The sequence below is a fragment of the Schistocerca gregaria genome, chromosome 6 (assembly GCF_023897955.1).
Source record: "Schistocerca gregaria isolate iqSchGreg1 chromosome 6, iqSchGreg1.2, whole genome shotgun sequence".
NCBI lineage: Eukaryota > Metazoa > Arthropoda > Insecta > Orthoptera > Acrididae > Schistocerca > Schistocerca gregaria.
Window position 1 is genome coordinate 509124598 of NC_064925.1, and position 22877 is coordinate 509147474.

The 22877-nt window shown below is 42.9% G+C and overlaps 1 protein-coding gene across 1 annotated transcript in view; it reads left to right on the top strand.

Annotated features, from left to right (window-relative positions):
• Window positions 1-22877, top strand: part of LOC126278924 (KH domain-containing, RNA-binding, signal transduction-associated protein 3-like) — a 1426848-nt gene that overhangs the window by 1323664 nt on the left and 80307 nt on the right. Inside the window, exon 5 of the mRNA XM_049979200.1 lies at window positions 6074-6220. Coding sequence (XP_049835157.1) covers window positions 6074-6220 — 147 coding nt within the window. The remainder of the gene's footprint in view (window positions 1-6073; window positions 6221-22877) is intronic.

A 22877-nucleotide genomic window follows, 5' to 3' on the forward strand; every position in this document is an offset into this window, starting at 1 on the left:
CACTGCCGCCTAATGGAAGATGCTGTAGTATATCGAGAGGTTGTAACAATGGAAAATTGTACTGAATTGCAGGAGGATCTGCAGCGAATTGACGCATGGTGCAGGGAATGGCAATTGAACACAATGTAGACAAGTGTAATGTGCTGCGAATACATAAAAAGAAAGATCCTTTATCATTTAGCTACCATATAGCAGGTCAGCAAATGGAAGCAGTTACTTCGATAAATTATCTGAGGGTAAGCATTAGGAGTGGTTGAAAATGGAATGATCGTATAAAGTTGATGGTCGGTAAAGCAGATGCCAGACTGAGATTCATTGGAAGGGTCTTAAGGAAATGCAATCCGAAAACAAAGGAAATAGGTTACAGTACACTTGTTCGCCCACTGCTTGAATATTGCTCACCAGTTTGGGATCCGTACCAGAGAGGGTTGATAGAAGAGATAGAGTAGATCCAGTGGAGAGCAGCGCACTTCGTTACAGGATCATTTGGTAATCACGAACGCGTTACGGAGATGATAGATAAACTCCAGTGGAAGACTCTGCAGGAGAGACGCTCAGTAGCTCGGTATGGACTATTGTTGAAGTTTCGAGAACATACATTCACCGAGGAGTCAAGCAGTATTTTGCTCCCTCCAACGTATATCTCGCGAAGAGACCATGAGGATAAAGTCATAGAGTTTAGAGCCCACACAGAGACATATCGACAATCATTCTTTCCACGAACAATACGAGACTGGAATAGAAGGGAGAACCGATAGAGGTACTCAAGGTACCCTCCGCCACACGCCGTCAGGTGGCTTGCGGAGTATGGATGTAGATGTAGATAAGTGTATATGGAATATCTGACCAACTATGTGTTTGGATTGGAGAGTTTCTGACGAACTGAACACAGCTCCATCAGGTCGGATTAAAGGAAGACACCGAAACAACTCAGAGGCGGGCTGCTAGGTTTTTTTACCAGTACATTCGATCAACAAGCAGACATTATGGGATGTTTTGTAAACTGGAATCAAGACCTCGGTCTTTCCGAGAAACATTACTGATAACCTATAGACAACCCGCATTTAAAGCTGAATGACGGATGTTTCTACAGCTGGTAACGTACATTTCGCGTAAGAAAGCCAAATTTAAGAGAAAAGCAAATTAGGTATCGTACGGAGGCATACAGACAGGTGTTTTCCCCTCTCTTTATTTGCGAGTATAAAAGAAAAAGAAATGACTAGTAGTGGTGCAAATACACTCCGCCATGCACTACGCGTTGGCTTTCGAAGTATGTATGTACGTCTCGGTGTAGGCTCTCAACGGAGATAGGTCTTCAGACGTCAAAGTAACTTCGAGGGTACACGAAGGGGTTGTTATAGGACTATTACGCTTCACTACATACATAAGTGACGCAGTAGACCACGTTGAAAGTTCCGTGGGGCTTTTCACGGATGATGCTTCTGTATACAGAAAAGTCGAAAAGGTAGAAAACTGAAGAAAGTTGCAGGGAGACCTGAAAATTATTGACAGTTGCTGCAGTGAATGGTAGTTGAGGGTTAACATAAACAAATGTAACTTGTTGCGTAAACATCGACAAAAAATTGTACAAATGGCTCTAAGCGCTAATGGACTGAACATCTGAGGTCATCATTCTACTAGACTTAGGACTACTTATAGCTAAATAACCTAAGGACATCACAAACATCCACGCCCGAGGCAAAATTCGAACCTGCGACCGTAGCAGCAGCGCGGTTCCGGACTGAGGCTCCTAGAACCTCTCGGCTACTGCGGCCTTCAAACATCGACCGACAGACCCTGTTACTTCCATAAAATATCTGTGACTATACGCACGCAACAATCTGAAGCGGAACGACCACATAAAACTAATCGCAGGTAAGGTAGTTGCCGGACAGATTCATTGGAAGCACCTTCAGGAAAAATAGTTCATCAACAAAGGAGGTAGCTTGCAAAACTCTCGTTCGATCAGTACCTGAATATTGCTCGCAGGTCTGGGATCCTTACCAGATACGATTGGCAGAAGAAATAGAGAATATCCAAAGAGGAGCAACACGTTTCACTACAGGTTCATTTAGAAAACGCAAAAATGCCACAGAGATGCTCAATTAACTCCAGAGGACAGCTGTTCTCATTAATTTGTAGTTTACTGATGAAGTTCCGAGAGCGTATATTGCTGGAAGAGTCAGCGAAAACTTATACATACCTCGTAAAAAGACCATAAGGCTAAAATTCGAGATTCGAGCTCACACAGAGGTTTATCAATAATCTTTATCCCCAGAAAGTACTCGCCACTCAATAGGAAAAGAAGGAAATTACATTGCCACACAGTGTACCCTCCGTCACGCACTGTAAAGCCGTTATCACACGGGCCGCGTTCCTCATGGCGAAGCCGCTAGATGTGGTGTTCGTAGTAGATGCCGCGCGCTACGAAACGGCCTGCAATACCTGAGGAACCTTGATCCTATTCGTGATTTGCGTACACAGAGCTTTCCAGCTTCTTTATGAACATGGACGCGCGGAACATAGATGCGTTACCTCTGTTTTCGATTTCCGAAGGAGAATGGCGAAAATCACGAAGAGGATTCTGGACTCGTCAGTGTCTTGAACAGTGAATTTCAGATAGAAGAACAGTACATAAAGCTGCACAACGATCTGAGATACAGACTAGTACAGGTCATTCGTTTATTGAACCTCCACCTTATTTGCGGTTTTAACTGAATATAGTTAAAATATAGTGTCTAATGTCGGTTTACCCATCCTTAATATTCTAGATGTTTCATTGACTACCATGACTCTAAAAATACGTACTTCATCACATACGTTTCACGATTTGGACTCGGTTGGTAATTTGATTTGAATGGAAAATTTTTTTTTTCGAAGCTGCTCATCATCATTGGCATTCCTGTGAGGATAGGAACATGAGGCAGTCCATAAAATCAAGCGATAGGTGTTGTTGTTGTTGTGGTCTTCAGTCCAAGAACTAGCTTGATGCAGCTCTCCATGCTACTCCATCCTGTGCAAGTCACTTCACCTAGTAATTACTGCAGCCTACAACCCTTCTGAATCTGCTCAAAGTATTCATCTCTTGGTCTCCCTCTAGGATTCTGACCTCCCACCCTTCCCTTTAGGACTAAACTGGTGATCCCTTGGTGTCTCAGAATGTGTCCTACCGACCGGTCCCTTCTTCTAGTTAGATTTTACCGCAAGTTTCTCTTTTCCCCAGCTCTATTGAGTTCCTCCTCACTAGTTACGTGATCTATCCTTCTGATTTCCAGCATTCCTTTGTAGCACTACATTCAAGAACTTGTATTCCCTTCTTGTCTAAACAGTTTATCGTACATGTTTCACTTCCACATATGGCTAAATCCATACAAATATTTTCAGAAAGGACTTCCTGATACTTTATACTCCATGTTAACAAATTTTTCTTGTTCAGAAATGATTTTCTTGCCATTGCAAGACTACATTTTATATCCTCCCTACTTCGACCATCATCAGTTATTTTACTTCCCAAATAACAAAGCTATTTTAAGTGTCTCATTTCCTATTCTAATTCTCTCAGCGTCACTTGATTTAATTCGACTACATTCCGTTATCCTCGTTTTGCCATTGTTGCTGTTCATCTTGTATCCTCCTTTCAAGACACTGTCATTCCATTCCACTGCCTTTCCAGGTCATTTGCTGCGTCTGACAGAATTAAAATATCGTCGCCAAACTTCAAAGTTCTTATTTCATCTCTTTAATTGCTATTCCAAATTATTCTTTCCTTTCCTTTAGTGCATGCTCAATGTACAGATTGAATAACATCGGGGATAGGCTACAACCCTGTCTCACTCCCTTCCGAACCACTGCTACCCTTTCCGGTCCCTCAGCGTCAAGGGTAACCGCACCCATGGTCTGCGAGATGATAGTCCATGCTGCTGCAAACGTCATCGAACTGTTCGTGCAGATGGTTGTTGTCTTGCGAACGTCCCCATCTGTTAACGCAGGGGTCGAGGCGTGGCTGCACGATCCGTTACAGCCATGCGGATAAGATGCCTGTCATCTCGACAGCTAGTGATACGAGGCCGTTGGGATCCAACACGACGTTCCGATTTACCCTCCTGAACCCACCGATTGCATATTATGATGACAGTCATTGGATATCGACCAACGCGAGCAGCAATAATGTCGCGATGCGATAAACCGCAATCGCGATAGGCTACAAACCGACCTTTATCAAAGTGGGAAACGTGACGGTACGCATTTCTATTCCTTACACGAGGCATCAGAACAACGTTTCACCAGGCAACGCCGGTCAACTGCTGTTTGTGTATGAGAAATCGGTTGGGATCGTCATGTCAGCACGTTGTAGGTGTCGCCACCGGTGCCAACCTTGTGTGAATGCTCTGGAAAGCTAATCATTTGCATATCACAGCATCTTCTTCCTGTCTGTTACACTCCTGGAAATGGAAAAAAGAACACATTGACACCGGTGTGTCAGACCCACCATACTTGCTCCGGACACTGCGAGAGGGCTGTACAAGCAATGATCACACGCACGGCACAGCGGACACACCAGGAACCGCGGTGTTGGCTGTCGAATGGCGCTAGCTGCGCAGCATTCGTGGACCGCTGCCGTCAGTGTCAGCCAGTTTGCCGTGGCATACGGAGCTCCATTGCAGTCTTTAACACTGGTAGCATGCCGCGACAGCGTGGACGTGAACCGTATGTGCAGTTGACGGACTTTGAGCGAGGGCGTATAGTGGGCATGCGGGAGGCCGGGTGAACGTACCGCCGAATTGCTCAACACGTGGGGCGTGAGGTCTCCACAGTACATCGATGTTGTCGCCAGTGGTCGGCGGAAGGTGCACGTGCCCGTCGACCTGGGACCGGACCGCAGCGACGCACGGATGCACGCCAAGACCGTAGGATCCTACGCAGTGCCGTAGGGGACCGCACCGCCACTTCCCAGCAAATTAGGGACACTGTTGCTCCTGGGGTATCGGCGAGGACCATTCGCAACCGTCTCCATGAAGCTGGGCTACGGTCCCGCACACCGTTAGGCCGTCTTCCGCTCACGCCCCAACATCGTGCAGCCCGCCTCCAGTGGTGTCGCGACAGGCGTGAATGGAGGGACGAATGGAGACGTGTCGTCTTCAGCGATGAGAGTCGCTTCTGCCTTGGTGCCAATGATGGTCGTATGCGTGTTTGGCGCCGTGCAGGTGAGCGCCACAATCAGGACTGCATACGACCGAGGCATACAGGGCCAACACCCGGCATCACGGTGCGGGGAGCGATCTCCTACACTGGCCGTACACCTCTGGTGATCGTCGAGGGGACACTAAATAGTGCACGTCACATCCAAATCGTCATCGAACGCATCGTTCTACCATTCCTAGACCGGCAAGGGAACTTGCTGTTCCAACAGGACAATGCACGTCCGCATGTATCCCGTGCCACCCAACGTGCTCTAGAAGGTGTAAGTGAACTACCGTGGCCAGCAAGATCTCCGGATTGAGCATGTTTGGGACTGGATGAAGCGTCGTCTCACGCGGTCTGCACGTCCAGCACGAACGCTGGTCCAACTGAGGCGCCAGGTGGAAATGGCATGGCAAGCCGTTCCACAGGACTACATCCAGCATCTCTACGATCGTCTCCATGGGAGAATAGCAGCCTGCATTGCTGCGAAAGGTGGATATACACTGTACTAGTGCCGACATTGTGCATGCTCTGTTGCCTGTGTCTATGTGCCTGTGGTTCTGTCAGTGTGATCATGTGATGTATCTGACCCCAGGAATGTGTCAATCAAGTTTCCCCTTCCTGGGACAATGAATTCACGGTGTTCTTATTTCAATTTCCAGGAGTGAACATTTCTCGTCTGTAATACTTCATCTTCGAGGTGTAGCAGTTTTAATGGCCAGTAGGGTATAAATTCATTCCGCGTCTCTACTGTGTTATGGTATGTAACGCTACAGTAGCGCGCCCGGCTGCCTGCATCGGTCTTGCTCGCGCGCTACGCGCCGCGCGCCCTGCGGCGAGGTCGCCGGCCCCTGGGCGGCCCACTCGTGACGTCCGCCTCCGTGTGTTCCAGGAGGAGGAGCTGCGCGCGTCCAGCGACCCCAAGTACGCCCACTTCAACGACGACCTGCACGTCGAGATCACGGCGTTCGCGCCGCCCGCGGAGGCGCACGCGCGCATCGCCTACGCACTCGCCGAGGTCCGCAAGTTCCTCGTACCGGTGAGTAGCAGTCGCCGCGGGCGCGCCGGAAGACCCACGGCCGCCGCCGCAGTCCCGGGGCTTCCCCTGTCTTAGCTGTCCACGCACCGACACCGAAGGGTTTCCCGAAAAAGTCGCCCGCAGTGCTGCGTAATAAGTCGAGAGGAATATCTTGGAGGACATTTGCTTATGTTCCCAAGCGGATGGATCGAGCCTCTTACTATTGTTATTATCATCATTGTTAACACTAGTAGTATTATTATTAAGCGGTTTGTCTTCCACATTCAAGGTGTCCCACAAAAAGGTTTATATTTATGTTAACTTTAACAACTCTACATCTGCAACTGCGTTATTACTCTGCTATTCACAGTGGTTGGGAAGGGAGTGAGACAGGGTTGTAGCCTATCCCCGATGTTATTCAATCTCTATATTGAGCAAGCAGTAAAGGAAACAAAGGCAAAATTCGGAGTAGGAATTAAAATCCACGGAGAAGAAATCAAAACTTTGAGGTTCGCGGATGACATTGCAATTCTGCCAAAGAAAGCAAACGATCTGCAAGACATCTACATCTATCTACATCTACATCCATACTCCGCAAGCCAGCTGACGGTGTGTGGCGGAGGGTACCGTGAGTACCTCTATCGCTTCTCCCTTCTATTCCAGTCTCGTATTGTACGTGGAAAGAAGGATTGTCGGTATGCTTCTGTGTGGGCTCTAATCTCTCTGATTTTATCCTCATGGTCTCTTCGCGAGATACACGTAGGAGGGAGCAATATACTGCTTGACTCTTCGGTGAAGGTATGTTCTCGAAACTTTAACAAAAGCCCGTACCGAGCTACTGAGCGTCTCTCCTGCAGAGTCTTCCACTGGAGTTTATCTATCATCTCCGTAACGCTTTCGCTATTACTAAATGATCCTGTAACGAAGCGCGCTGCTCTCCGTCGGATCTTCTCTATCTCTTCTATCAAACCTACCTGGTGCGGATCCCACACTGCTGAGCAGTATTCAAGCATTGGGCGAACAAGCGTACTGTAACCTACTTCCTTTGTTGTCGGATTGCATTTCCTTAGGATTCTTCCAATGAATCTCAGTCTGGCATCTGCTTTACCGACGATCAACTTTATATGATCATTCCATTTTAAATCACTCCTAATGCGTACTCCCAGATAATTTATGGAATTAACTGCTTCCAGTTGCTGACCTGCTATTTTGTAGCTAAATGATAAGGGACCTATCTTTCTATGTATTCGCATCACATTACACTTGTCTACATTGCGATTCAATTGCCATTCCGTGCACCATGCGTTAATTCGCTGCAGATGCTCCTGCATTGCAGTACAATTTTCCATTGTTACAACCTCTCGATACGCCACAGCATCATATGCAAAAAGCCTCAGTGAACTTCCAATGTCATCCACCAGGTCATTTATGTATATTGTGAATAGCAACGGTCCTATGACACTCCCCTGCGGCACACCTGAAATCACTCTTACTTCGGAAGACTTCTCTCCATTGAGAATGACATGCTGCGTTCTGTTATATAGGAACTCCTCAATCCAATCACACAATTGATCTGATAGTCCGTATGCTCTTACTTTGTTCATTAAACGACTGTGGGGAACTGTGTCAAACGCCTTGCCGAAGTCAAGAAACACGGCATCTACCTGTGAACCCGTGTCTAAGGCCCTCTGAGTCTCGTGGACGAATAGCGCGAGCTGGGTTTCACACGACCGTCTTTTTCGAAACCCATGCTGATTCCTACAGAGTAGATTTCTAGTCTCTAGAAAAGACATTATACTCGAACATAATACGTGTTCCAAGAGCAGTTGAACGGAATGGACAATGTCTTGAAAGGAGTATACAGGGTGTTACAAAAAGGTACGGTCAAACTTCCAGGAAACATTCCTCACACACAAATAAAGAAAAGATTTTAAGTGGACAAGTGTCCGGAAACGCTTAATTTCCATGTTAGAGCTCATTTTAGTTTCGTTAGTATGTACTGTACTTCCTCAATTCACCGCCATGATTTCACACGGGATACTCTACCTGTGCTCATAGAACACGTGCCTTTACAAGTACGACACAACATGTGGTTCATGCACGATGGAGCTCCTGACATTTAAGTCGAAGTGTACGTACGCTTCTCAACAAGGCAGACCAATTCCATCGTCTCCATGCCCTCCTGACCTCAACCCTCTTGACTTTCATTTATGGGGGCATTTGAAAGTACTTGTCTACGCAACCCCGGTATCAAATGTATAGACTCTTCGTGCTCGTATTGTGAAGGGCTGTGATACAATACGCTGCATCAGCGCATCAGGGATTCCATCCGACGGAGGGTGGATGGCTGTCTCCTCGTTAACGGAGGACATTTAAACATTTCCTGTAAGAAAGTGTTTGAAGTCACGCTGGTACGTTCTGTTTCTGTGTGTTTCCATTCCATGATTAATGTGATTTGAAGATAAGTAATAAAATGAGCTCTAACATGGAAAGTACGCGTTTCCGGACACATTTCTACTTCAGTAATGTTTCCTGAAAGTTTGGCCATACCTTTTTGTAACACCCTGTATAAGATGAACATCAACAAAAGCAAATCGAGGATAATGGAATGTAGTCGAATTAAATCGGGTGATGCAGCGTGAATTAGATTAGGAAATGAGACACTTAAAGTAGTAAATGAGTTCTCCTATTTGAGGATCAAAATAACTGATGACGGTCGATGTAGGGAGGATATAAAATGTAGACTGGCAATAGCGAGGAAAGCGTTTCTGAAGAAGAGAAATTTGTTAACGTTGAGTATAGATTTAAGTGTCAGGAAGCCATTTCTGAAAGTATTTCTATGGGGTGTAGCCATGTATGGAAGCGAAACGTGGACGATAAATAGTTTAGACAAGAAGAGAATTGAAGCTTTCGAAATATGGTGATACAGAAGAATGCTGAAGATTAGATTGGTAGATCACGTAAGTAATGAGGAGATATTGAATAGAATTGGAGAGTAGAGAAATTTGTGGCACAACGTGACTAGAAGAAGGGATCGGTTGGTAGGACATGTTCTGAGGCATCAATGATTCACCATTTAAGTACTGGAGAGCAGCGTGGAGGGTAAAAATCGTAGAGGGAGACCAAGAGATGAATACACTAAAGAGATACAGCAGATTGTAGGTTGCAATAGGTACTGGGAGATGAAGAAACTTGCACAGGATGGAGCAGCATGGAGAGCTGCATCAAACCAGTCTCTGGACTGCAGACCACAACAACAACATTCACAATAAAGTGGCTGGCAGAGGGTTCAATGAACCACCTTCAAGCTGTCCCTCTAGCGTTCCACTCTCGAACAGGGCGCAGGAAAAACGAGCATTTAAATTTTTCTATGCGAACCTTGATTTCTCTTATTTTATAGCGATGGTCATTTCTCCCTATTTAGGTAGGTGCCAACAGAATTTTTTCGCAATCGGAGGACAAAACTGGTGATTGAAATTTCATGAGAAGATCCCGTCGCAATGAAAAACGCCTTTGCTTTAATAATGGCCACTCCAGTGCGGTAATGCAAAACGATCTGCCTTTCCTTGAACTTTTTTGATGTCATCCGTCAGTCACACCTGATGCGGATCGCACACCGCACAGCGATACTCCAGAATATGGCTAACAAACGTGGCGTAAGCAGTCTCTTTAGAAGACCTGTTGCACCTTTTAAGTGTTCTGCCAATGAATCGCATTCTTTGGTTAGCTCCACCCACAACGTTATCTATGTGATCGTTCCAATTTAGGTAATTTGTAATTGTAATCCCTAAGTATTTAATGGAATTTATAGCCTTCAGATATGAGTGATTCATCGCGTAATCGAAATTAAGCGGTTTTTATTTAGTATTCATGTGAATAACTTCACACTTTTCTTTATTCAGGATGAATTGTCACTTTTCGCAGCTTGCGTAGGTCTCATCTAAATCATTTTGCAATTCTTTTTGGTCATCCCATGACTTTACATGACGGTAAATGACGGTATCATCTGCAAACAATCTAAGAGGACTACTCAGATTGTCTCCTATGTCATTAATAAAGATCAGAAACAATAAAGGGCTTATAAAACTTCCTTGGGGAACGTTGAATATTACTTATGTTTTACTCGATGACAAACACACAACTGAGGCGATATTCCATAGGCACGCAGTTGGGTTAGAAGACGCTTGTAAGGAGCTTGTGAGGAACAGTGTCTAAAGCCTTCTGGAAATCTAAAAATATGCAATCAATTTGACATCCCGTGTCGAAAGTACTCATTACTTCATGAGTGTAAAGACCTACTTGTATTTCACATGAACGATGTTTTCTGAATCCCTGCATCTTACCTGTCGATAAATCGTTTTCTTCGAGATAATTCATAATGTTCGAACGTAATATATGTTCCAAAACCCTACTGCAAATCGACGTTAGTGATACGGGCCTGCAAGTCAGCGGATTAGTTCTATTTCCTTTTTTTTAGTATTGTTGTGACTTGAGCAATTTTCCAGTCTTTAGGTACGGATCTATCTGTGAACAAGTGGTTGGATATCATTTGATAAACTCGAACAAGAATAACGAAAACTATCGATTTTTAAGTCATTTAGAAGGTTACGGCATTACTAACAGAGTTATCCTGTTGAAGTTGTTCAAAACTATGTCTGCAGCAATATGGCGACTGCTTCACTACGAAACAGATAGACACAAATTTTATGGTTTCCATTGGAATTGCTTTACTGGCAATCACAATCGCCTCTCTCATGTCTCTCACCGTACGTGAGTGGCTGTTAGCGTAGACGGAGTCTTTCAGAAAGAAGTCTAGCGGTGCTAGATCGGGGGATCTAGGCGGAAACTCAGCACTTACTTCCCGATCTATCCACGACACAACAAATGTTGCCGCTCGCGTCACGAAGGTAATGTGACGGTGCACAATCTTCATGAAAAAAAAAATCATCTCCTTGCAGTTGGTTAACGGCTCGCACAATTCATTTCGGCTACATGGTAAGGTACTTTTACGCCTTTCACTGTTCGTTCAGGAAAGAATGACCTTAAAAGTTCTCTAACAGACATAGCGCGCAACATTGATAACCCAGGTAGGTTAACAGCTTGTTCTTCTGTCTCATGGGGTTATCTCTTGCCCAGGATACACAGTTATGGTGACTGTGGTTTCATTCAATTGAAACGTCATCTCATCAAACCAAGCAATAACAAGAGTAAACTGTTCAGGATAGCAAATCCAGTCACATAATTTGAGGTGCCAAACCGCATCGTTCTCATTTATCGCGTGAAGCAACTTGGGGATTTATGAAGGTAGTATCTGTTCGCGAATGAACAGATACCATTGATGACCCTGCAGCTTCTCTAGAATGAAATGGTAATTAAATCGACACCCTAGTTGCAAACAGGCGTTGACATACATCATTGGGGATGTGTTGAAAATGTGTGCCCCGATCGGGACTCGAACCCGGGAGCTCCTTCTTACATGGAAGACCCTCTACCCATCTGAGCCACCGAGGGCACAGAGCGCCTGCAGGAACGTATCCCTTGTACGCTCCCCGTGAGACCCTCATTCCTAACATGTCCACACAAGTACATTCGCAGTGCGCCTACTAGATGTTTGCCCTTCACACTCATTACTCGTGACAGATTAATCTACCAAGTCCCTTACGAGTTGCAGCATAGCATGTGCGTTCGTACGGGAAGGTAGTATCTGTTTCCGAAAGGACGCCTGGTTGCATCTAGGTTGTCGATTTAATTATCATTTGAACTTGGGAATGAAAGGTATCCACTTTGCTTGCGCTTAAAAACAGTTAACACTTAACTTGCTTTCACCTGATTCACATGTAGCTTGCCTTATGGACTTCTTCGAGGATCTTGTGGAAGCTTGTACCACTGCACCGCTACTGATTTCTTTCTCCCACACCGCCCCTTCTTCAGGTCACGTACACTTCCTTCCCTCGTAAATCTGTCGCGTGATTTCGTTATTGACACACGTGAGGGTGGCACAGCATCAAACTCTGCCCGTCAGCGTCTCTGCACTTCTTTCATGTTTTCACATTGCAGGTAACACTTTAAACCCCCTTTCTTTGGCTCGAGGACAGGTTTTTAGCCACATTGTTATTCACCTGTGCCAACGTACTTGCTGCAGAGGTACAACCAGTTCCCATCCATCAGATCACCGAAGTTAAGAGCTGTCGAGCTTGGCTTGCACTTCGATGGGTAACCGTCCTGGTATATCGAGCGCTTTTGGTGGTGGTGGAGGGGGGGTGGGGTACAATCAGCCCTTGTGAGGGCAATTGAGGAGTTACTTGGGGGAATAGTAGCGGCTCCGGTCACGAAAACTGATAAAGGTCTCGAAAGCGATGTGCTAACCACATGCCCCGCCATATCCGAATCCAGTGACGCCTATCGGCTCAATATGAGACGGTGGTCGGTCGCTTCCATTGGGCCTTGCGAGGCCTGTTCGGACGAGGTTCAGTTTGTCTTTTACGTGTAGTTACTGGCAACTGAAAAAAAAATCAAAAGAAAAACAAATGAATGGCTACACACACTAATCAAGTCAGAACCATATAATCACAACTTTATCACGTTATCATTAATGCCTACCCAGTTATTGAAGTTCAACCAGTGTATATTTCTTTTCGGGAAACCCTGTGTAGCAGATTTTGTGGCCTTTGAAGGAGGGGCTGAGCGGCTCTAGGCGCGTCAGTCTGGAACCGAGCGACCGCTACGGTCGCAGGTTCGAATCCTGCCTCGGGCATGGATGTGTGTGATGTCCTTAGGTTAGTTAGGTTTAAATAGTTCTAAGTTCTAGGGGACTGATGACCTGAGATGTTAAGTCCCATAGTGCTCAGAGCCATCTGAACCATCTTTGAAGGAGGGCTTGTTATGAAAACAATTGTTCTTTTAAAATAATCAAACATGCCTCGGCACATTTGTACCTGCGTGATCAGCTTGAAAACGAGAGAATGTCCATAGAGTTCAGACCAGACACTGCAGCAAAACGAAAATTGTGACTGATGGAGTTCATAAGAGTAATTTGCTTGTATAGATCCTCAAAACAGCTCCCCATAAACGTTTGTCGTGGTTCATTGTACGTTTACGCAATGGATGAGCATGCAGATATTACGAAAACAGCTAGAACTAATCGAAAAATAGTCACTCACCTTCCGGACCTACGGACAGGGTGGTATTATATCTTGTTCCGATATTTCAGCTGATAATCCTAAAGCTATCTGAAAAGTGAGTCCTTGGCTTCTTCAGATGTAACACTGCTGCGGGCAAGGAGAAAAACCATGGAGGTGTAATAATGAAAGCTGTGCGTTATTTAGGGATGCACTAGTTGTTCAGAGCGTAGTTTAAAGTGGAAAGCAATAACGTTTCATTCGTAAGTGCACTAATTCCAGCGATATTTTGTTTTGTATATACAAATGTTTTTGTGCTGTTTACTTTTACTGTAGTGGTTTTATATCTCTCATTTGGCTTTAGATTTCATGCCAGTCCAACTCTAAAAGGTTTGTAGGTGAATATTGTGAGGAGGAAAGATTTGAATCCGACCAAATTGAGGAAAATGGGTTCCCAGCATTTCCGGGAAGAGAACGTAGCCCGAACATCACTTTCGTCTGGCCGTATTAAGGAAAATGTTGGACTACGAAGGCACTTTTTTAACATCACATACTCGTCTTCTTGATTATCAGGAATGTATAACAAAAGAAAAATTACATTAAACAGGTCGAGTACGCATGAAATATGCATTTTAAGAACAGAAAAAGTCTGATAATGCCTTCCTGACACTGCGTTATTCTCGAAAGCGCTGTAACATTTAATTTCTAAAACAGCTGTTGCTTGTAAACGACAGAAATTAAGAACGAGAAATAGTCGTAGAAAGTAGTCTGCTAATGTTCTGGGGCATCTAAGATATGGTCAAAGGCTCCAAGTCAACGTACGGCGTTAATTCGGTAGCCCCACCTCTCCTTACTATACCTTCATCGGAGTGACAGTCGTAGATAAGACTTCGTGCGTATAGGAGTAAAAAACCAAGCAAGCGCTGAGTGAGCAAGTTGATTATTATGAAGATGGAAGGAAAGAGCTGCAATGCGAGGCAGCGAAGACTCAGAACAATAGTTTATTTCTGAGAGAGCAGGCGTGAATTGAGTGGTTGTCACAACTTGTCGAGCTGGAAGTCCTTTCTCCGTTGCGTTCGTTGCTAATAGTATTTTCACACCTGTCAAGTCCACTGAATTACTGTACGATGGGTAAGTTACCAATACTTTAAATACAATGTTCATCCACTGCAGATTTCTTGGGATGTAGAAGGTCTCTGTTTTTTGGTGGACCGTTCTTTTGCGGAGTGTATTGTTTGCCCATTGCACCTTTTACCATACTGAACAGGAACTATATGTATATCCGCCTTTCGTAAGAGCATATCACCTCTCACAAATCCCAAAAGAGCTGTAACTTTGAACGGTGGGAGGAACATCACACCCCCTTTTTACATCTTCATTATTCTGACAGTGCTTGGAGATATATTTCCCACATACGGTAGAAACATCATAGACTTTACATCTCTTTCCTCCTGAAGATGGCTGTAACATTATCAGCCAAAATATCGGCGAGCAAGAAATAATACTATTCGGATACACGCCTGAAAGATGACGAAATATTCTGTCCGACGGGAAAATTTCAAATAAGGCTATGGCAAAATGTATTTTCGAAAAGTTTTCACTCATCCAAATTATGCTTAAAGATGCAGTGATTTGTTAGTTCCCCATTTAGGCTCACAAAATAGTATATACTTGTAGCTGACGAGCTATCGGGATTTCCTACCACAGAGAGGGGCCTACAGTGGATGCTGCGAGTATAGAGTCTCAGTGGGAAGGGAAGCTATGTCAGTAGTGTGAAAGTAAGTTTGAAATTAACGTTGTCGGTTACCAGATGCCAAAGTGGTTAACGAAAACGCTCACAAGAAGCGGTAAATCCGGGTTCAAGTCCCGATCCGACACAAATTTACTAACTTCCCCAATTTATTTATTTCAATGTAAGGTGGAAACCGATGTCTGTCTTTCCTTCGATTAATATTTAAAATATGTTTACATTTTATAAAAGCTGAATAAAACAACATTCTGACGATGGGTCCGAAGTGCTTAAACATATTTAAGCATTTTAAAAGTACAGGCGAGCCTGAATTAGTCTGCTGCTAGAGCTTCAAAACGATATAACGATTTTAAGAATTTTTATAATTTTTTTTCATATTATTCTTGTTCCGTTAAGTAGCAGGGTAAGTCAGGATCAGTGCAGTTTTATTCAACTACGAAGTGGCCAGTGCGAGCGTAGGGACTGACTTTCTCGGAAAATATTTCTGAGATCTTCTATTTTTATACTACGTGACGCTATCTTGTAAACATTTACGGTCAGTTTTTTCACTCGATTTGTGAATTTTAATACAAGACAGAATAGCTGATAAACTCATATTATCAATGATGAGCTACCTACAGCGGGGTCCAGAAAAATGTAGACAATCTTTGATATTTAATATCTTTGGAACAAAGTGACATAACATTGCAGTTTCTTGCAGCAGAGTAGTCCATCGTTTTCTCAGCTGATCATGGCTCGCATTTTCCAGCAGATAGCAGTGCAGCAACGAATGAAGTACGATTGTCATTTGAGCAGTATCGAAGTCGTACAAGACGTATGGAAACATGAGGGAGGTACGACTATGGCGTAATGTGTACGAAAGTCAGCCACCAACACGTACAATAATTTATCGTATTCGGGATAAATTTTAAGCCGACGGCATAAGGAATTGTCTCGCCGACCGAAAACATCAACAAGTCTAGCTTCCAGCGCTGCTGTGGCGCAACATTTTACCAGGTCAGCTCAGAAGTCTGTGAAGCAGGGTGTACGTGAAAGCGGGATAAGCTGATCAAGCGTACGAGGAATTCCGAAGTCTGCAAAATCGAGAGTGTACATTCCATGATCGCTGCACGCTATGAACGCGGAATACACTGGCGAGTGGTTTGAAGGAACGCTTCGCGATGGTGAACGGTTCACAGGGTTGATTATTTGGCCTGGCGAGGGGCAATTCAAACTGAACGTTACCGCTAATCGCCACAACTGCGTATATTGAGCCCCAGAAAATTCTCACATTCACATGGTGTTCACCGGGTGTTAATGTGTAGTGTGATATTCCCTAGCGCGGTTTGATAGGCACATCCGTCTTTGAAGGTACTGCAACTGGTGAAGTGTATCTTGATACGGTGCAGACAAAGATTTTACCCGGCAATCCGAGAGCTGTTGGAAAATGAAAGATTTTACCTACAACAAGATGATGCTAACGCCTCACCACTATAGACACGTCAGAACCTACTTGGACGAAAGCCCACCAGGACGACAAATAGATCGAAGAGGAGCTGTTGAGTACCCACTACAGTCTCCAGAGCTTACGACTCCTGATTTTTACCTGCGGGTGACCTTGTAAAATGAAGTCCATCAACAGAATTCAGCTACACTGCACGAGCAAAGGGCAACCATTGAGACCCCCTATGTTGCCATCACTATGGCAACATTGATAGCGCCAGAGGAGTAGCCGAGCGGTTCTAGGCGCTTCAGTCTGGAACCGTGCGACCGCTACGGTTGCAGGTTTGAATCCTGCCTCGGGCATAGATGTGTGTAATGCCCTTAGGTTAGTTAGGTTTAAGTAGTTCTAAGTTATAGGGGACTGATGACCTCAGATGTTAAGTTCCATAGTGCTCAGAGCCATTTGAACCATTTGAACACTTACAGTCATAGTTTAGTAAACGGTTCAGCGGCATCGACGTTGTTTGCTGCTAGTGAGGGTCACTTTGAACACATAAAATAATCTTCCCCCCATGCAAGAATTGTAATGGTATTTAATTTCTTCCATTATTGCTGACTATCGAAGAGTGCCTACATTTCTCTGGTTGTCTCTATATTCGTGACGACATTCCCAGGCTTTGTAAGGAAATTTATTCACATGCGTTCCTGGGCAACCTAAGTACCAGTTTCGCATGTGAGAACAAAAATCGTTCAAGCCATCATATGTTTATGTTCATTTAAAGAGGGCCAATGACTTTGCTGTTTGGCATCCTTAATCATACACCTAGTTTTAGTATTTACAGGTATACCTTACATTTCACGTAGAACTATGAGACGAAAAGTACATATTATTCCATGCAGCCACTCGCTGATAACTCACTCGCTGGTAGCATATCAAGACTAAATAAAAGGATTTTAAAATCGCTCCGTGAAGGATTTCGTTAAAAACATTCCTTCGTCGATGAATTTCATTTCCTCAACAGTTTTCCAATAAATCCGTTGCAGTTAGACACTCGATTACTGCTGTGACGCTAAACCCCAATCTTCCAATCTTCCTTCTCCCATTCTCCCCAGTGACTATCAGGCGGTCATAATCACTCATGAGAACCAGTTTTATGTCATCGTATTTCTTTAATTCCTTTCATATTGAAACTCTTACATATTACACGGTAGAATGTGATCCAGTGATTATACTGCAGGCACGAAAACAATCAATGCATATTCTTTGTGTCATATACCCTTTTTGCCTACGTCGAGTGTACTATGAATATCTAAATTCAAAGTATATTTCATTTATTAATCTCCGCACGTGTCGCAGTGAGCATCTAATAATCTTCCCTTCACACAACTTTGCCATCGTGAAATAGTCATTTAGAACTTTCCGTTATATCTTTCATATATTTCATTAGTACTAACCATATTGCCACTTTTTCATAGAGTAAGTTAATTCTGTTTTCTTCCAACGGTCAATTCATTAAGACTCAAGAAAAGTCGTATTCTGCCCGCAGTCGTCATCCTATTAGCGTACCTACTCTGATAATCCGCTAGAAAGCGTTTTGTTCACATGCTGACAGAAGAAGACGTTGTCCAAAAAGTCGATGTCAATTCGATGTAAATGATCATGTAAGAGTACAATATGTGCAAAACTCGTAAATATGAACGAAAAATGAATAAGATAGACTATAGACGGCAAGCTTGCGTCAAATATTTGATATGTGCTTCTGTCATGAAAAACGACATTGTGTGGCTGTTGATAATGTTTAACGAAAGGCAAATACTGTTTATAATACAATAGAGGTCTCCCGAGCCGAGATACCGTAGTAGGCCCATGAAAATTTTTACTAAAGTTTCGTAGTTATTTAGCAGAAGAGTTTTCAGAGATAAATCTAGAAACTGTGTCGAAATTTCGAAGGGCCTTGAAGTCCCGACGAATCAGTCTGTTTGGTCTCTTAAGTTGTCTCCCGCAGATGGGAGTGAAACGTTATTGTCTAGTTTTCCAAATCGACAACGGCGTCTCATTATGGAAGTTTCAGCACAAATAGAAACACGTGACTGTTCATAAGCTGTGCGTGGTTCATTACCCACTAGGATCACGATATTTTACCCAAAAAAAGGATTAATTTTGTTACAGATCACGAAATGTAAGTTATTCAACATTTCTAAACTTTCTAGAAATCCAGTGGTGCAAAAAAAAAATGGTGAGTTGCAGACTACGAAGGAATTTACGTTTAGAAAACACAGGAAGCTTCTGCTTTTCTTATTAGATCAATATAGCACTATAAACCTTGTTGTCTGATACTTGATCGTTCTTAACTTTTGTCGATAAAACACTATAGTCAGGAAAAAATGTGTTTACTGTTCGGTTACCTTGAGTACTTTCTGTATATTACACATAAAGTCACATTAAAATTTTAGTAATTTGTTGGAGATTTTGAAAGCCTTCAAGAACCTACAATTGAAAAAGTGCGAACAATTTGTTAACTAAAAGAGATTCTGACACGAGGAACGTTGGGTATATTTAGGAAAAATTTCAGATAATCTGTTTCATAAATTAAAATGAGTGATTTGGCATAAGCAACAAGGAAAATTGGAAAATACTTGCAAAATAATTGTATCATATTCTTAATTGTCTACAACCAATCCATAATCCGGAATTCTCAAGCATTCGTGAAAATCTTGAAAAAGGTTAGCGTCCCACAACCGAAGACATTGAAGAAGTAATTAAGACCTTAGAAGCAATAAAACTAGTGGCGAAGACCATAACGGAAGTGCGTTTGAAATGTATTAACGTTCTAAAGGGGGAGAGCGTTCTAATTAAGTGTTATAGAGAGATAAAATTAACATTTGAAGTAATCTGGAAACAAAAAAAAAATTCCGGGAGTGTGGAAGTAGACTTGATATATTCACTACATACGAAGAGCAATGAACAATATGTTAACTGCTGCAGAGGAATTTTCCAAGATGTTAATAAACAGAGTAGAAACAACACATGTGACCGTCATTTAAATGAATATCAATTTAGTTTTAGTAAGGGCAGCTCACGTTCAGTACAAATATGTGACATGAAATTAGTTATTCGCTACAAATTACTGAACTCATAAAATAATGTAGAAATATTTTTTGATATAAAAACGGTCATTCACTCTGTTTACAATAGAACTATAAATAAAATAATCCTGGAAATTAATTTAAACTCTAAATTAACAAATCTAATTCGAGGAACACTTGCGGACTCAATATCTAAAGTTAAATTATTGAGGGAAATATCTCAGCCATTCGAATTAATTGTGGATATACAGCCTTTCGTCAATTTTTAATAATGTTTTAGGAAAAACGATTGTAGCTGTGATGGGAGATGACTCAAGAGAATAGCTTTGATTGGAAGGGCATATTACAAAACTAAAGACTCTTACATTAAAGAAATACAAAAGCAAGGCTTAACAGTATCGTAATGAAGTCAGAACGAGGCTTTAAACTATAATTCACAGAAATTAGAAGTACTAGAATGGTGTATCATTAAGAAGGTTGGAAACTACGAAGTAACGGTGAGTTTTATCGAAACATAGAAAAAATATAAAGCAGAAGTAATGGTAAAGGAAGACTGATATATTTCGGACCTTTATACCGAATGTAAGACAGTAGATTAACCCAAAAGTTCTTCAAATATTATGTGGATAAGCAGTGAAGAAGAAGTTCCATCCACGAAGTAAAATAAAATCTAAGAAAAAAATTATAACACAGAAGGTGAAGAAACAACAGATAGAGAAACTTTTAGAGAAAAAGACTTGAATATGGAAGGATTCGAAGGTACGAGTGTGCGAAAAGAAGACTGAAGTGGTCAGAAGACAAGACGAAAAAACATCGTGAACGATAGAAAGCCTACTTTTAAGGAAAGAAAACAATACCGAATAAGGAACTCATATTGTCACGTGGCCTTTAGTTGATCCATCTTAACATAAAAACTAACAACTTTTTTAAAACCAACGGGGATGTACCGAAAAGAAAGTATATTGTGAGTCGTTCATTTATGCACTAGAACTCTTCGCAAAAATAGTCAGAACGTGTAGTGAAAGGGAAGGACTGTTTTTACGTCTCCTTGGTTTACAACATCGTAACGGATTTGCCGCACTGGGTAAACCGGTTCCCGTCAGATCACTGAATTTAAGCGCAGTCGGTCGTGGCCGGCAATTGGATGGGTGACCGTCCAGGCCGCCAAAAAAACATCATAACGACTGGGAGGGTGGTGTGCTGACAACACGCCCCTCCTATCCGCATCCTCAGCAGAGGATGACACGGCTGTCGGATGGTTCTCATGGGCCACTTGTGGCCTGAAGACGGAGTGCTTTTGGTTTACAACGTAATAGCAGCGGTCGAATTATGTGTGGAGTGCAGAAAAATTATATGCTGTATCACTGTGCACAGTGTCGTCCTTGAGTTCAGAAAGTAAGGATGTATAATGCGATCACCTTAACAGAGTGTTTATTTACGTAACTATAACAACAGAACTGTCAACTATGTTATACAAACATAGTTGCAAAGATAAAGTGCTCAGGACATTAATGTACAACTTAGAGGATCTTCCACACACACACAGGATGAAATTCTGTATTAGGCAATGAGATACAATCACTGGCATTTCATTTCAACCACCAGACACTTTAGTTTCGAAATACTATCCGAAATAGGCGGTTGTAGTTAGAGTTTAGGCTTCACACTGCTTGCTATTAATATTCCTAACCGGAATGGGACTTTGTTTATTCACTACGAAATATGACGCCAAGAAAAATGTTCCGCTACCCTCTCGCCTAGATGAATAAATACGTCTTGAAAATATACTTAGAGACTTGCCTTGCCGACAAAAAATAACTGGAGCATTTTTCTCCTCTGGAAGAACCTCAAGAACACTCGCTCCTTTACGGATAATCCAGCGCCACAACGACATACATTTCACCAAGTTGCACTTTTCCAATCCCCTTAAAACTTTAGCTAGGTCGCAGCTGTGGTTACTGAGAGCTTGGACAGAATGTATATGCGTGATACCGCTATCTACGTTATTTTACGGCTCAGTAATATGAGAATAAACTCTAATATACTGATGTGTGATAGATAATATTGCAATATCTCACGTTATATACTCGTAGGGTGAGTCACCAGCCCCTGCCAATCGGTTTAATGCAACCCGCAATGCCTTCAAATACCACATGCGGGATTTTCATTTTTTCTCGCTCACTACAAAAAAGCCAGTCGTCCTACAGAAAAAAATGAAAACAACTTTTTCTGGGAAATTTTATGTAACTAAATTTTGTACTGGAACTCGTTTTCGCTGGAGGCCACAGTTTTCAGGTTATTCAAGATAAACGTGTTTTGCTTGAATGATTCGAAAACTACGATCTTTACCAATAACGTATACCGGTACAAAATTTAAAAAGAATAAATTACCTACAAAAATTTCCCGTTAGTTTTTTCTGTAGGACTTTTCATGTAGTGAGTGAGAGAATATAAAAATCTTCCATGTGGAATTTTAAGGTGTTGTGGGTTGTATAAAACTATTATTAGGGTAGCTGAATCACCCTAGATAACAGGTAATCAAAAAGTCAGTATAAATTTGAAAACTGAATAAACCACGGATTAATGTAGATAGAGAGGTACAAATTGACACACATGCTTGGAATGACATGGGGTTTTATTGGAACCAAAAAAATACCAAAGTTCATAAAATGTCCGACAGATGGCTCTTCATCTGATCAGAATAGCAATAATTAGCATAACAAACTAAGACAAAGCAAAGATGATGTTCTTTACAGGAAATGCTCAATGTGTCCACTAACATTCCACAACAATAGCTGTAGTCGAGGAATAATGTTGTGAACAGTACTGTAAATCATGTCCGGAGTTATGGTGAGGCATTGGCGTCGGATGTTGTCTTTCAGCGTCCCTAGAGATGTCGGTCGGTCACGATACACTTGCGACTTCAGGTAACTCCAAAGCCAATACTCGCACGGACTGAGTCTGGGGACCTGGGAGGCCAAGCACAACCAAAGTGGCGGCTGAGCACACGATCATCATAAAACGACGCGCGCAAGAGATCTTTCACGCGTCTAGCAATATTTGGGTGGAGCGCCATCCTGCATAAACATCGTACGTTCCAGCAGGTGTTTATCAGCCAGGCTGGGGATGATGCGATTCTGTAACATATCAGCGTACCTCTCACCCGTCATGGTAGCAGTTACAAAACCAGAATCATGCATTTTCTCGAAGAAAAAAGGCCCGATAACTGTAGATGTGGTAAATCCAACCCATACCGTGACTTTCTCGTCGTGCAGTGGAGTTTCCACGACAGATCTAGGAT